The sequence below is a fragment of the Eptesicus fuscus genome, chromosome 25 (assembly GCF_027574615.1).
Source record: "Eptesicus fuscus isolate TK198812 chromosome 25, DD_ASM_mEF_20220401, whole genome shotgun sequence".
Classification (NCBI taxonomy): domain Eukaryota; kingdom Metazoa; phylum Chordata; class Mammalia; order Chiroptera; family Vespertilionidae; genus Eptesicus; species Eptesicus fuscus.
Window position 1 is genome coordinate 849,984 of NC_072497.1, and position 15,648 is coordinate 865,631.

The 15,648-nt window shown below is 60.9% G+C and overlaps 1 protein-coding gene across 1 annotated transcript in view; it reads right to left on the minus strand.

The window, feature by feature from the left end:
• Positions 1-15,648, minus strand: part of ADAMTS7 (ADAM metallopeptidase with thrombospondin type 1 motif 7) — a 46,478-nt gene that overhangs the window by 9,911 nt on the left and 20,919 nt on the right. Inside the window, exons 9-14 of the mRNA XM_054713414.1 lie at positions 9,396-9,540; positions 7,893-7,985; positions 6,445-6,590; positions 4,581-4,750; positions 4,223-4,359; positions 1,558-1,678 (exon numbers count right to left, since the gene is read on the minus strand). Of these exons, the coding sequence (XP_054569389.1) occupies positions 1,558-1,678; positions 4,223-4,359; positions 4,581-4,750; positions 6,445-6,590; positions 7,893-7,985; positions 9,396-9,540 (812 nt within the window). The remainder of the gene's footprint in view (positions 1-1,557; positions 1,679-4,222; positions 4,360-4,580; positions 4,751-6,444; positions 6,591-7,892; positions 7,986-9,395; positions 9,541-15,648) is intronic.

Sequence of the window (15,648 nt, forward strand, 5' to 3'; positions counted from 1 at the left end):
AACCAGGAGGTCACGGTCCGATTCCCCGTCAGGGCACAGGCATGCATGCCTGCCCGGGGGGCGGGCTCGATCCCCGGGGTGGAGGGTGCGGGAGGCAGCCGGTCCGTGATTCTCTCTCATCATGGATGTTTCTAATCTCTCTTTCCCTCTCCCTTCCTCTCTGAAAGCAATACAAAATATATTTGAAAAGTAAACGTTTAAAATCCTGCCGAAACCGGTTTGGCTCAGTGGATAGAGCGTCGGCCTGCGGACTCAAGGATCCTGGGTTCGATCTCTGTCAAGGGCATGTACCTTGGTTGCGGGCACATCCCCAGTAGGGGGTGTGCAGGAGGCAGCTGATCGATGTTTCTCTCTCAACAATGTTTCTAACTCTCTATCCCTCTCCCTTCCTTTCTGTAAAAAAATCAATAAAATAGATTAAAAAATAATAAAAAATAAAATCCTATATAGTAAAAGCCTAAAATGCAAATGGACCAAACAGGGGAATGACTGGTCGCTATGATGCGCACTGACCACCAGGGGGCAGACGCTCAACGCCGGAGCTGCCCCCAGCCCGCGGGCCCCAGGCTGGCCAAGGCGGGTGCCAGTGGGGGCCCCCCTCCCTCCTGATCACCGGCCAGACCTAGGGACCCTACCGTGCACGATTTTGTGCACCAGGCCGCTAGTAAATAAATAAACAACACAGGGTCCCGGGGACACCCTCCTCCCTCCGCAGGGGCATTTGTCCTCCCGCTTCCTGGCGTCCATTCCGCGCCTGGGACGCCTCTGAGCACTGTGCACGGGTCACAACCCTGTGCCGTAGGCTCTGCTGTGGTCCCCGCGTCGCAGGAGGTGGGGATGCGAGGGCACCGAACGGTGAAGCAAGGGTGAAGGGCTCCGTGGGGCTGTGCACCCATCAGGCCGTGGGGTCTGAGGGACGACAGCCACGCCGGGCAGCTTCGCAGGGATGCGACCTAACCCTGCCTCCCTCGCTGGCCCCAACCGGAGGTCTTCCGTCCTCCACGCTGTGTGTGTGTGTGTGTGTGTGTGTGTGTGTGTGTGTGGCACAAGCTCCACCTGAGTCTCTCTCTTTTTTTCTCTTTCTGATGCCACTCCCATGCCACCTCCTCCAAGAAGCCTTCCCTGATTTCCCCCAGGCCGGAGACTTTCTTCCTCCGTGCTCCCCCAGCCCTCTGGGCCTCCCTCCGCTGCATCGGTGAAGGCTAAAAGGGCCCGTTTACCCTATCAGACGGGGAGCCCTTAACTGCCACGTCCCCCCTGTACCTCACCGGGGTACACAGTCAACACTGAGTGTCTACAGACAACAACCACCTGGAGCGGAGGGAGTGGGGCTGGGGCGTCCCTGAAGCTGCCTGACCAGGCAGGAACCCTCGGAAAGGGCTGAGAGCTCCCCATGTGAGCCTGAACCGTCCACCCTGGGCTCCCAGGGGCCGGAGGACGCCCTGTGGGGACAGGTCATTGGGTCTGGGCTGAGTGTCCCATCTGCTTGGATCCTGGACCAAGCACACAGCCAGGTGGAGGGGCGGGGGGGGGGGGGGAACGGGGTCCCGGCCGTACCGTAGGGCCCATTTTCCTGGAAGACCCAGCTCACGGTGTGACAGGTGGAGCCGTTACCCCCGCACACGCCACAGCGGTCCTCGACGGCACCCGAGTTGATCCGAAAGTCGCAGCCCACGTTCTGCAAGACACGGAGGGGAGGCCCCAGGGCTGGGGGTGGGCGTGGGGCTTGGGCGGAGACCCCAAGGCGAACCCCTCTGCCCCCCCCCGCCAAGCCCTGGTTTCCTCCGACGTGCACCGGGGAGGCAGATGGATCTGAGCTGTGAGGCTGTGCTGTGAGACCGCAGGAGATGAGAGCTGGGACAGGGAGTGGGGGAGGGACAGGGGGAGGGACAAGGGGGCAGGGGGACTGGCCCTCCATGAGTGATCCGTGTGGACAGGAATCGGGGGTCACGGGCGGGGGGGTTCGCACCCCCTGCTGCTCTCCGCCTCGGAGCCCAGGCCTCAGGCCTCAGAAGCAGCAGCAAGACAGAGGCTGGGCCTTAGCTAGTGTGCTCAGTGGATAGAGCGTCGGCCTGCGGACTGAAGGGTCCCGGGTTCGATTCCAGTCAAGGGCATGTACCTTGGTTGCGGGCACATCCTCAGTAGGGGGCGTGCAGGAGGCAGCTGATGGATGTTTCTCTCTCATTGATGTTTCTAACTTTCTCTCCCTCTCTCTTCCTCTCTGTAAAAAAAATCAATAAAATATATATATTTTTAAAAAGACAGTGGCTGGGAGGAGGTCGAGCCACTGCCTGGGCTCCCGGTTCCTGGAGGTTCCTGGCGGGGGCTGGGCCCCAGTGAGGTGCGACCCTGCGGGAGAAGCCCCCGAGGGGCAAGGGGGCCGAGAAACGGAAGCAGAGGTGGTGAGGGTGTCAGTCAGGAGTGGGGGGCTCTGCTGAGAGGTGACGGGGTGGGAGGGTTTGAGGGGGGGAGGGTGCATCCAACGTTGTCATGGCCGAACAGTGAAATGGAAACGCAGCTTGGAGAGGAGCTCAGAGGAGGCTGCTGTGGGCGGGGCAGGCGGCAGAGACCCGCCAGGGGGCGTGGCTGGTAAAGGCGGTCCGCCAGGGGCAGGGCCTATGGTGGGGCACCTCCCAGGGGCAGGGTCTGTAGTAAAGCCACTCCCAGGGGCGGGGTCTGTAGTAAAGCCACTCCCAGGGGCGGGGTCTGTAGTAAAGCCCCTCCCAGGGGCAGGGTCTGTAGTAAAGCCACTCCCAGGGGCGGGGTCTGTAGTAAAGCCCCTCCCAGGGGCAGGGCCACAGTAATGACCCTCCCAGGGGCAGGCTATGGTGGGAGACCCTCCCAAGGGGCATGGTTTACAGTAAAGACCCTCCTAGTAGGTGGGGCCTACAATGGCACTCCTCCCAGGGGGCGGGGCCTACAATGGCACTCCTCCAAGGGGCGGGCCCACAGTGGAGACCCTCCCAGGGGGCGGGGCCCACAGTGGAGATCCTCTCAGGGGCGGGGCCTACAGTGGAGATCCTCCCAGGGGGCGGGGCCTACAGTGACACTCCTCCCAGGGGGCGGGGCCTACAGTGGTGCTCCTCCCAGGGGTGGGGCCTACAGTGGAGATCCTCCCAGGGGGCGGGGCCTACAGTGGAGATCCTCCCAGGGGCGGGGCCTACAGTGGAGATCCTCCCAGGGGGCGGGGCCTACAGTGGAGATCCTCCCAGGGGGCGGGGCCTACAGTGGAGATCCTCCCAGGGGGTGGGGCCTACAGTGGTGCTCCTCCCAGGGGCAGGGCCTACAGTGGAGATCTTCCCAGGGGGCGGGGCCTACAGTGGAGACCCTCCCAGGGGGCGGGGTTTACAGTGGATATCCTCTCAGGGGGCGGGGCCTACAGTGACACTCCTCCCAGGGGCAGGCCTACAGTGACACTCCTCCCAGGGGCAGGCCCACAGTGGAGATCCTCCCAGGGGGCGGGGCCTACAGTGGATATCCTCCCAGGGGGCGGGGCCTACAGTGGAGATCCTCCCAGGGGCGGGGCCTACAGTGGAGATCCTCCCAGGGGTGGGGCCTACAGTGGAGATCCTCCCAGGGGGTGGGGCCTACAGTGACGCTCCTCCCAGGGGGCGGGGCCTACAGTGGAGACCCTCCCAGGGGGCGGGGTTTACAGTGACACTCCTCCCAGGGGGCGGGGCCTACAGTGACACTCCTCCCAGGGGCGGGGCCTACAGTGACACTCCTCCCAGGGGCAGGCCCACAGTGGAGATCCTCCCAGGGGGCGGGGCCTACAGTGGAGATCCTCCCAGGGGGCGGGGCCTACAGTGGAGATCCTCCCAGGGGCAGGCCCACAGTGGAGATCCTCCCAGGGGGCGGGGCCTACAGTGGATATCCTCCCAGGGGGCGGGGCCTACAGTGGAGATCCTCCCAGGGGGCGGGGCCTACAGTGGAGATCCTCCCAGGGGGCGGGGCCTACAGTGATCCTCCCAGGGGGCGGGGTTTACAGTGGATATCCTCCCAGGGGGCGGGGCCTACAGTGACACTCCTCCCAGGGGCGGGGCCTACAGTGACACTCCTCCCAGGGGCGGGGCCTACAGTGACACTCCTCCCAGGGACGGGGCCTACAGTGACACTCCTCCCAGGGGGCGGGGCCTATAGTGACGCTCCTCGCAGGGGGCGGGGCCTACAGTGGCGCTCCTCCCAGGGGGCGAGGCGGGTGAGGGGACCCTCCCGGGCGCACCTGGCAGATGCCATTGATGCAGACGTCCCGACTGCCCCGGCGGCCCTCGTAGCAGGGCGTGCCGTCCAGCACGGCGTCCCGAAACCGGTCGCTGAAGGACTCGCCCGCAGGCTTGCAGTGCAGCTCGCAGGGGGCCACTGGGGGCACAAGGACGGGAGCCGTGAGGGACCACAGGGCAGGCGTCCTGGGGGCCCCCAGGAAGCCCCCCTCCACCTCCCGCACAGCTGGACGCCGCGGGGGCAGCCGGGCAGCACCGACAGGCTGCCATCTGCCATCTGCCATCTGACGCGGCTCGGGGAGCGCCCCGCTGGCCGAGGGGAGGGGGGGGCAGCCCAGGGCGCGGGCATGCGGGACTCACGGTCAGTCGGCTGGGGCACCCACTTGTACAGCCGGCCATTGTAGAGCGTGGAGTCGAACTGGCCGCACTGGACGGCGCGGAAGGAGGGGCTGCCGGGGGCACAGCCCTGCACGTTGCACAGGCGCACGCGCTTCCGCTCGCCCACGCAGAACTTGCCCATGTTCTTGGGCCTGTGGGTGAGCCGAGGCGGGGCTCAGCGCCCGCACAGGGACTGCCCGCTGCGCCCCCACAATTGCACCCCAGACCCCTGCCGCCCACCACTGCTGTGTGACCCTGGGCAAGTCTCCTGCCCTCTCTGGGCAGGCTTCCTCATCTATAGCATGGGGTTGGACCCCCTAACCGGTGTGGCTCAGTCCCGTCCTGCGGACTGAAGGGTCCCGGGTTCGATTCCCGTCAAGGGCATGTACCTTGGTTGCGGGCACATCCCCAGTAGGAGGCAGCTGATCGATGTTTCTCTCTCATCGATATTTCTAACTCTCTATCCCTCTCCCTTCCTCTCTGTAAAAAATCAATAAAATATATTTTTTTAAAAAATGGAGTTGGGGCCCTAGCAGATTTGGCTTAGTGCTTAAGTGTCCGGGTTGTGGGCTCGATCCCCAGTAGGGGGCGTGCAGGAGGCAGCCGGTCCATGATTCTCTCTCATCATGGATGTTTCTCTCTCTCTCTCTCCATCTCCCTTCCTCTCTAAAATCAATAAAAATATACACTGAGTGGCCAGATGATGATCTCTAAATGCATAATCATCTGGCCACTCAGTGTATATCCTATAGAATAAAAAGCTAATATGCAAATGGTCCCCTCGACCAGGAGTTCGACCAGCAGGCAGGCCGGCCAACCGCTCATGTCCCCTCCCCCTGGCCAGGCTGGCCGGACCCCACCCATGCACGAATTCATGCACCGGGCCTCTAATGTGTGTGTGTGTATATATATACATACACACACACTGAGTGGCCAGATTATTATGCATTCAGAGATCATCATCATCTGGCCACTCCGTGTATATTTTTTAAAAAGTTTAAAATGGGTTGGGGCTGTTGAGACACTGGGACACGCTAGAGGTGTGACCCTCCCGTGGGACACTCACCCACACAGGTCAGGAGGAAGCCCCGCCCTGAACACACGCGCACACACACACACACACACGCACGCACACACACACACGCACACACCTGGGGCAGGGCAGCTGCCGCTAACCCCGCTCAGACAGGGGGCCAGGGTGAGGCCGGGGTGAGGGCCACAGTCCTTGCCACACACGGGGCCTTGGGTGGGGCTGGCGCTGAACTCCACACACCCCTGTACCCTCAGAAGCCTAGTGAGGAGGGCCCCCCTCATCCCGCGCATCCCAGCATCTTCACCTCGCTCAGATGGGGAAACTGAGGCCCAGAGACAGACAGTCTCGTGCCCCGGGTCATAGAGTGTCCCTCCTCCCGGGGAGTGTGGGCACTGCTGGGACCCCATCACACAGCTTCTCTGGAAATGGAGTCCAGAGGAGGGGTGAGCAGGCTCTCACACAGGTGGAGAGTCGGGGAGGGGGGGGTGACTTGACTCCTGACCCAACTAAGGCCAGGGTCTAAGGGCTTGACCACTGTCCTCTCCTGCTTCCCTCCCGACGGCAGATGTGTCCTTCCGGTCTCCGGGCCTCAGTGTGCCCCTCTGAGCAATGGGTCAGCAGTGGGGACACGCCTCAGTGACCCGAGGACATTGGCTGGAAATTCTGGCTTTGGCCCCTGTTGGTGGGGACACTTCTGACCGCCGGAGGCTGACATAGAGCCGGGTTCCCTCCGTTGACTGACTGACGGCTCGGTACCCGCTCCCCCCGCCCCCCCAAAGCCCGACAGCCCCGGGCCTGGGACCGCACACTCACGCAGGCTCTGTGCACTGCCTCTCCGAGCTCTGCACGCCCGCACCGCAGCTCCGCGAGCAGGCGGACCAGGCGTTCCAGCCCGACCAGCCGCCGTCCACCACCTGGGGCTGCAGGTCCGAGGACACGCACTCCCCGCCCAGGCACCACTGCGGGGACACAGGAGGTGAGGCCGCCCCGCACCTGTCACCTGTCAGTCACTCCCCCCCACCCCCCCACCCGGGAGGCACAGGTGGGGCGGGGAGGCACAGGTGGGGCCGAAGGAGAAGTATCCAGCCCAGCCCGCGTGGCTCAGGGGTTAGCGTCGACCTTGAACCAGGAGGTCCCGGGTCCCATTCCCGGTCAGAGCACATGCCCGGGTGGAGGGTTCGATCCCCAGTGTGGGGCGTGCAGGAGGCATCCGATCCATGATTCTCTCTCATCACTGATGTTTCTCTCTCTCGCCCCTCCTCTCTGAAATCAGTTTTTTTTTAAAATATATTTTATTGCCCTAACCCAGTGGTCGGCAAACTCATTAGTCAGCAGAGCCACATATCAACAGGACAACTATTGAAATTTCTTTGGAGAGCCACATTTTTTAAACTTAAACTTCTTCTAATGCCGCTTCTTCAAAACAGACTCGCCCAGGCCGTGGTATTTTGTGGAAGAGCCACACTCAAGGGCCAAAGAGCCGCATGTGGCTCGTGAGCCGCGGTTTGCCAACCACTGCCCTAACCGGTGTGGCTCAGTGGATAGAGCGTCGGCCTTCGGAATGAAGGATTCTGGGTTCGATTCCAGTCAAGGGCATGTACCTGGTTGCAGGCACATCCCCAGTAGGGAGTGTGCAGAAGGTAGCTGATCGATGTTTCTAACTCTCTATCCCTCTCCCTTCCTCTCTGTAAAAAATCAATAATATATATTTAAATATATATTAAAATATATATTATTGATTTTTTACAGAGAGGAAGGGAGAGGGATAGAGAGTCAGAAACATCAATGAGAAACATCGATCAGCTGCCTCCTGCACACCTCCCACTGGGGATGTGCCCACAACCAAGGTACATGCCCTTGACTGGAATCAAACCCGGGACCCTTCAGTCCGCAGGCTGACGCTCTATCCACTGAGCCACACCGGCCAGGGCTGAGATCAACTTTAAAAAAAGAAAAAAAAGGGGGGGGGGTCTCCAAGGAGTGGGGGAGATCCCTTCCAGGCCCCACAGGGGAGCGGAGCCGACAATCCAGCAGAGAGCCCGCGGCTGACTCTGAGCTGAAGGCGCCTGGAGAGTCACTGAATAAAGCCGCCTTCTGCAAACCCGGGGTGGGGCGGGGCCGGGCTGGAGGAGGGGGCCAGGGGTCTGCGGACCAGGGCTGACACGCCCCCCCAACCCCCCCCCCCCCCGGTCCCAGCACCAACACAGCAGGCCTCTCCCTCCCTCCCTCCCACCTGCACAGCTGGCCCGGGGCACCCCTACCTTCTGATCCCCGCACGCCGTGCCATCCACAACTGGGTCCTTCTTGGTCTGACAATTGCGCAGCACAGAGCACCAGAGCATGCCACAGGGTTCCTGCCGGAGGGGGTGGGGAGGGCCACAAGCTGACCCCCTCTCCGGGCGCACCCCTCCCCGGCCGTGTCCCCCAGTCTCTGGGGCCCCCCTTCCAGGGACTGGCACCTGGCAGGACTAAGCCAATGGGACCCTCAGGGACCCCCTTTGCCTCCTCCGGGCCACGGCAGAAGCCACAGGGTCTGCGTGACATGCCGTGGCCATGCCTTCAGGCGACCTTCAGGTGACCTTCAGGCGACCTTCCCGGGGACCCGGAAGCTTAGATGTTGTTTCACCTCTTAGGTTCACAATCGATGTGTCTCTCTCACATCAATGTTTCTCTCTGTCTCTCTCTCCCTCTCTCTGAAAACCAATGGGAACATATCCTCGGGTGAGGGTTAAAAAATAAACATAATAACCTCTTAGATTCAGCCCTGCCGGAGGGGCTCAGGGCTTGAGCATCGCCCTGTGAACCCAGAGGTCACGGCTCAATCCCAGCGTGGGGCGTGCAGGAGGCAGCTGATCAGTGATTCTCATCGTTGATGTTTCTCTCTCTCTCTCCTTCTCCCTTTCTCTCTGAAATCAATAAATATATATTTAAACACACACACACACACACACACACACACACACACACACACACACAATGACAAGCCCTGACTGGTGTGGCTCAGTGAATAAAGTGTCAGCCTGCGGACTGAAGGGTCCCGGGTTCGATTCCGGTCAAGGGCACGTACCTTGGTTGTGGGCACATCCCCAGTGGGGGGTGTGCAGGAGGCAGCTGATCAATGTTTCTCTCTCATCGATGTTTCTAACTCTCTCTCCCTCTCCCTTCCTCTCTGTGAAAAATCAATAAAAAATATTTTAAAAAGTAAAAAAATAATAAAACACACATATAGCAAGCACACACACACACACACAATAGCAAGCCCTGGATGGTTTAGCTCAGTGGGTAGAGCATCGGCCTGTGGACCGAAGGATCCCGGGTTCGATTCCAGTCAAGGGCACGCACCTCGGTTGCAGGCTCCTCCCTGACCAGGGCCCTGGTCGGACACGTGCAGGAGGCAGCCCATCCATGTGTCTCTCTCCCATCGATGTTTCTCTCTGTCTCTGTCTCTCTCTCCCCACTTCTATCAAAATCAATGGGGAAATATCCTCGGGGGAGAGGATTCGCAAAAAATAAATTAAAAAAACAATAACCTCTTAGGTTCAGCTCCCGAGTGGGGGGGTAGGGATGGGGGGGCGTTGCCCACAGTCGCACCGTGGGGCACAGTCCCCCCAGAACTCAGCCCTGGGCCTGGGCAGCCACCCAACCTGAGACCTCACCTCTCCTCCCAGCAGGTGTCCCGTCGCCCGGCTGGGCCCAGGGCGCCCGCACCCGGAGGGTGAGTCCTGCCCTCGGCCCCCCCCCCCCGCCCCGCCGCCCCCACTTACATCCAGGTCTGTGCAGTACGCGGACCCGGCCCCGTACTGCAGGCGGCACTGGTGGTTCACGTCGTACAGGACCCCGGGCAGCAGGGAGGGCTGAGGGATGACGTCCCTGGCCGGCGGGTCATCCAGGCACGTGCCGAAGCCGCGGCTGCAGAGACGGGACGGACGGACGGAGAGTGGGTGAGGCGGGGGCCATCCGGGAGGCCTTGCGGGGCCCGAGGGCAGGACAGACGAGGGCCGGACAGCTGGGCACGCCGACGCCTGCAGGGACTCTCAATCCTCGCCCGCCCGGCCTGTCCCGCGTCTCCGGCCGGACCACACACACACACACACACACACACCCACCCACACACCCTCCCACACACACACACACCCTCCAGCACGAGGCTTCTGCAATGCTCTTCTCACTGCCCCCCCCAATCCAGCCCTCCCCACCCCCCAAACCTCTGCACAGCTAAGCCCCCAGGTGGCCCTGCTCTAGTCCCTGAGGCCCCCCCTCCACCTGCCCAGGGCACAGAGGGACCCCCAGAGCTCCCATCACAGCTGAGGGCCCTGGTGGCCCAGGAGGGCAGAGTCCTAAGCCTCTTTGCAAGGACCTGGCTCCAGGGAGCGGGGTGCGGTGGTGGGGGGGGGGGGGAGGGGAGAGGGCAGCCATGGGCAGGCTGTGATGCCAGGCCCAGGCTGCTGGTGCCCCTGTGTGTCGGCTCTTGGGGCGGCTGCCCCCATCCCACCCACCGCCACCCTGGCCTCAAACACCACCCCAAATAGAAGTTCAGAACCATGACACTAAGGCCTGGCGGGGGCAGGGGAGGGGGCGTGGGGAGACAGGGCTTTGGGGGCTCGCTGGACCCGCACGCTGGGGCAGAATGTCTGGCCTGGGGGCCCCTCTTTTTCGTTAAGATGTGGGCAGGGGTGTGGGGGGGCTCCCCCACCCCTCTGACTCAGCCTGGCCTGGGACAGGCCTTGGCCCCACACTGGCGGCTCCCAGGCCCCACACCGGCAGCCTGCTTCCCGGCTGGGACCCCGCGCCGACCTCCCGCTGGAGGCCCCCCCGCAGGACCCACCGCCAGAATCAGGGCCACATGCAGGCCCAGGTGCGGACTGGAGCGTCAGACACCCCAGTTCCAGCCCTGGCCGGTGTGGCTCAGTGGATAGAGAGTTGGTGGGCCTGTTGACTGAAGGGTCCCGGGTTCGATTTCAGTCAAGGGCACATGCGCGGGTTGCAGGCTTGATTCCCAGTAGGGGGCAGGAAGCAGCCGATCCATGATTCTCTCTCATCATGGATGTTTCTATCTCTCTCTCCCTCTCCCTTCCTCTCTGAAATCAATAAAAATATACTTAAAAAGAAAAGCCCTAGCCGGTGTGGCTCAATGGCTAGAGCATCAGCCTGCAGACCAAAGAGTCCCGGGTTTGGTTCCGGTCAAGGGCATGTACCTTGGTTGCGGGCTCCTCCCTGGCTGGGCCCTGGTCAGGGCACAGGCAGGAGGCAACCCATTGATGTGTCTCTCTCACATCGATGTTTCTCTCTCTCTCTCTCTTCCACTCTCTCTAAGAATCAATGGGAAAATATCCTCGGGTGAGGATTAACAACAACAAAAAAAGGATAAATGGAAAATATCCTCGGGGGAGAATTTAAAAAATAATGAACACATGCATACGTCCTACCTAATAAAAGAGTAATATGCAAATTGACCATACCTTCACCACACCCACCAGCCACGCCCACCAGGAAAGCATCCGCCGGAGGCTTTTCCGGCCTTGGGCACGAGCGGGGAGCCTGCGATGGATCGCAGGGAACTGAGGATCCACTCCTGTGGTGGACTGCAGGGAGCTGGGGTCCCCTGCTTAGGCCTAAAGCTTTGGCCAGAGGCTTTAGGCCTGGGCAGGGCACAGCCTGTGATTGGTGTGAACTATACAGGAAACACCTTTTCTGACCGCTCATTGGCTAAGCTCCCTGTATGCCACTGGTAATATTCTTAGTAACTTGGGTAATAAGAATCCAAAAGGGTGATCTAGGGTTTTTCCACCACACTTCCGGAGAAAAAAATGAAGGTCTGCTGCTGGAAGGCTAAGAAATGTCATATCCTGCCCTAGCCGGTTTGACTCAGTGGATAATGCCTGGGCCTGCAGACAGCAGGGTCTGGGTTTAATTCTGATCAAGGGCATGTACCTAGGTTGTAGGCTCCTCCCTGGCCGGGGCCCAGATCAGGGCTCATGCAGGAGGCAACCAATCAAAGTGTTCCTCTCACTTTGATGTTTCTCTCTGTCTTTCCCTTTCTCTTCCACATTCTCTAGAAGTCAATGGAAACATGTCCTCAGGTGAGGATAAAAAATAAAGAAAGAACTGTCATATCCTATGAAAGACACATCTTGAAAATGCCTAAAGAAAGTTGTCATTTTTTCATGGTGAAGGGACTGGAGTCCGTGTTGATGAAAACACCTTGGTGGCTGCGGTGACTGGCAGTGGCTACAGCAGTGGGGTGATGGGGCTGGTGCCTCCCCCTGACCAGCCCGGTTGCCTCCCACAAAAGGAGGCCAGACTGCGGCTTAGGTACGCTCCCTGTGGGGCGCAGGCCTAAGCCGTCAGTGGGACCTCCCCTGAGGGCTCCCAGTATGTGAGAGGGGGCAGGTTGGGCTGAGGGACCCCCCTACCCCCAGTGCACGAATTTCATGCACCGGGCCCCTAGTCCTATATAATAAAAGGCTAATATGCAAATCGACCGAACAGCAGAATGACCAGTCACTATGACGCACAATGACCACCAGGGGGCAGACACTCAACGCAGGAGCTGCCCACTGGTGGTCAGTGGGCTCCCACAGGGGGAGTTCCGCTCAGCCAGAAGCCGGGCTCACGGCTGACGAGCGCAGTGAGTCTCTCCCGCCTCCACGGCAGCGCTAAGGACCCTCGGGGGATGTCCGACTGCCGGCTTAGGCCCGCATCCCCCGAGGGGACCCGGACTGTGAGAGGGCGCAGGCTGGGCTGAGGGACGCCCCCCACACACGCAGTGCACGAATGCCGTGCACCGGGCCTCTAGTAAATAAATAAGGAATTGCCTCGCTGTGCCCAGCTACAGATGGTGTGTGGCCTCGGGGCAACCCCCCGCCCCCCTGCACCCTCTCTGGGCTCATCCACAAGAGGGTGAGGCGGCCCGGGTGACCTCACACCACAGAGGTATAAATAGCAGCATCCACTGGGGAGAGTCACACCGGCAGCCGGCCCTTCCTTCCTCTAATGGGCTCCATGCCAGGCGGCTCCTCACGCGGCCCACACACCCCGCAGTCCCAGGACTGTCCGTCAGCCCTGCCCCCGGGGCCCCCCCTCGCTCCCATTATAGCCGGGCTGGTGGCCCCGCTCCCACCCCCAGGGGGGTACAGAGCTGCCCACCACCTGAGGACAGACCTTACCCCCCCACCTTACCCCCCCCCCCCGACGCCAGCACCAGTTTTGGAGTCACGGTCAGGGGGGCGGGGGATGCATCGAAGGAGGGGACACGCACTTGGGACAGCCTCTCCCTGCAGGATCCCTGGCTCCGAGGGCCTGAGTGAGGAGCCGCCTCCTCCCCATCCCCTCCTCCCACCCCTGGCCACGCCACATCCTCTACTCAGAGCACCCTCTTCTGCTGGACGCCCCAGGAGTCTTTGATTTTTATGTTTTTGTTTTAATCCTCCCCCGGGGATATTTTTCCATTGATTTTTAGAGAGAGTGGAAAGGAGAGGGAGAGACAGAGAGAAACATTGATGTGAGAGAGACACATCAGTTGTTTGCCTCCTGCAACCCCGGTATGTGCCCTTGACCGGAATCGAACCCAGGACCCTTCGGTCCACAGGCTGACGCTCTAGCCACTGAGCCACACCAGCCAGGGCCTCAGGAGTCTGGGGTTTTTTGTTGTTGTTTTTTTCATGGAGGAAGGGAGAGGAAGAGAGGGAGAGAGAGAAACATCCATGATGAGAGAGAATCATGGATCGGCTGCCTCCTGCATGCCCCCCACCAGAGATCCAGCCCACAACCTGGGTACGTGCCCTGACCGGGAATCAAACCCTGACCTCCGGGTTCCTAGGTCAACGTTCTGCCATGGAGCCACGCCGGCCGGACCCCAGGAGTCTTGAGAGGCGGCTTTCAGGGTCCTCGGCGCCCCGCTCCCCAGTTGCTACACAACCTGGGGCCATCTGCTACGGTACTAACCGCCCCCCAACCGTCACGTGTTCGGCCCCCAGGGGCCCCCCGATCTGTCCCCTGAATACAGGGCCTGCTAGGGCTCTCTCCACAGCAGGAGGGTGACTCTGAGGTCACGTGGGGGTTGCCCCCACCTAGGTCTGGGTGGCCGAGCAGAGTCCAGTGGGCACAGCTAGAGGGTCCCAGGACCTGGGAGCCTCCCCAAGACCCGGGAACACAGCCCGAAGCACCTGCGGTGAATCTTGCTCCTTCTGACCCCACCCTGACTGGGGGGAGGTGGGTCCTCTGTCTCCCATCCCCTCCCCCGCAGCAAAAATATGGGAGGGGATGCCCTCCCTCTGCCCCCTGGTGGTCAGTGCACATCATCGCGAGCGGTTGAGTGGTCTTAGCATCTCATTAGCATATTATGCTTTGATTGGTTGAACGGACGACTGGGCACTTAGCCTATTAGGCTTTTATTATATAGGATTTTTATTGACCCCCCCTCCGGCTCTTTGAAGGCCCCCAGCCTTTGCATACCCACACCCAGGGCGTGGCTCCGTGAATGGAGCGTCATCAGCCCTTGGACTGAAGGGTCCCGGGTTCGAACTCCGGTTGCAGGCTCCATCGGGGGCGTGTGGGAGGCAACCAATTGGAGTCTCTCACATGGATGTTTCTCTCCCCCCCACCTCTCTCCCCCCTCCCTCCCACTCTCTCTAAAAATCAGTCGGAAAATGTCCTCGGGCGAGGATGAACAACCCAAAAAAAGACAGAGGAGCCCTGGCTGGTGTGGCTCAGTGGATAGAGCGTCAGCCTGAGGACTGAAGGGTCCCGGATTCGATTCCCAGTCAAGGGCACATGCCCGGGTTGCAGGCTCGATCCCCAGTGGAGGGCGTGCAGGAGGCAGCCAATCCAGGATTCTCTCTCATCATGGATGTTTCTCTCTCTCTCCCTCTCCCTTCCTCTCTGAAATCAATAAAAATATATTTAAAAAATAAAATAAAAGACGGAGGGCACAGGGGTTTGGGGACAGGCTGGCCCCACCGTCCCCCGCCTCTCTCTGGCCTTTGGGATGCCCCCCCTGCCGGACCCTCCGGATGGCGAGGTGGGCAGGGCTGCCCCTGGGAAGGTGAGCACCCTCCCCTGGCCCCAGTGTCTCCACCCTCGGCCGAGGGTCTGGAAGGCCTGGTGGCCCAGCCGTCACCCTCTCCTCCTCCCACCCCCGGCCAGGCCCCAAGCCAAGTCCCCAGTGCATTCCTGTCCCCGATGGAGACAGAGGCTGGTCTGTCCGTCCGTCTGTCCAGGAGCCAGGGTGCTGGGCAGTGCCCTGGATGGGGGCAGCTGGGAGCTGGCCCCGGGGCATGGTGGGAGTCTCCAGCTCATTCTGGCCCCCATCTGGGTGGGGCGGGGACACATATCCTTGGTGCTGGCTGTTCAGCTCTGCCCTCCGTGCCGAGCCGGGCCCATTCCCTAACCCCGTCCCTTATCAGCTCTGACCTTTCGCTGGGATAGTAGTGACCCGGCCTTGAATGCTAAGCATGTGGTGGGTCTGGCGTCCCAGCACGTCCAGCGCGTGCCCGCTGCGTCCTCATGTGAATCCCTGACCCACAACCCTCATCCTCCCGCCGTTCAGCCTTCAGGGGGAAGGAACACGGCTTGTCTGACCGAGCGGGCAGGAGCCTGGGCCAGAGTCCAGGGAAGGTATTATTTCTTCCTCTTCCTACCTCTTCCATGACCCATGACTCTGCTGCTTCTCTTACTGTGTGTGTGTGTGTGTGCGTGCGTGTGCGTGCGCGTGTGTGTGCGCGTGTGTGTATGTGTGTGCATGTGTGTGTGTGTGTGTGTGTGTGTGTGTGTGAATTCTCACCTGGGGATATTTTTACATTTATTTCTAGAGAGAGTGGAAGCGAGGGAGAGAAAGAAAGAAAGAGAGTGAGAGAGTGAGAGAGAGAGAGAGAGAGAGAAACGTCGATGTGAGAGAAACACATTGGCGGGTTGCCTCCCGCACACGACCCGACTGGGGGTCCGGGGATCGAGCCTGCAACCGAGGTACATGCCCTTGACCGGATTCGAACCCAGGACCCTTTTTTGGTCTGCAGGCCA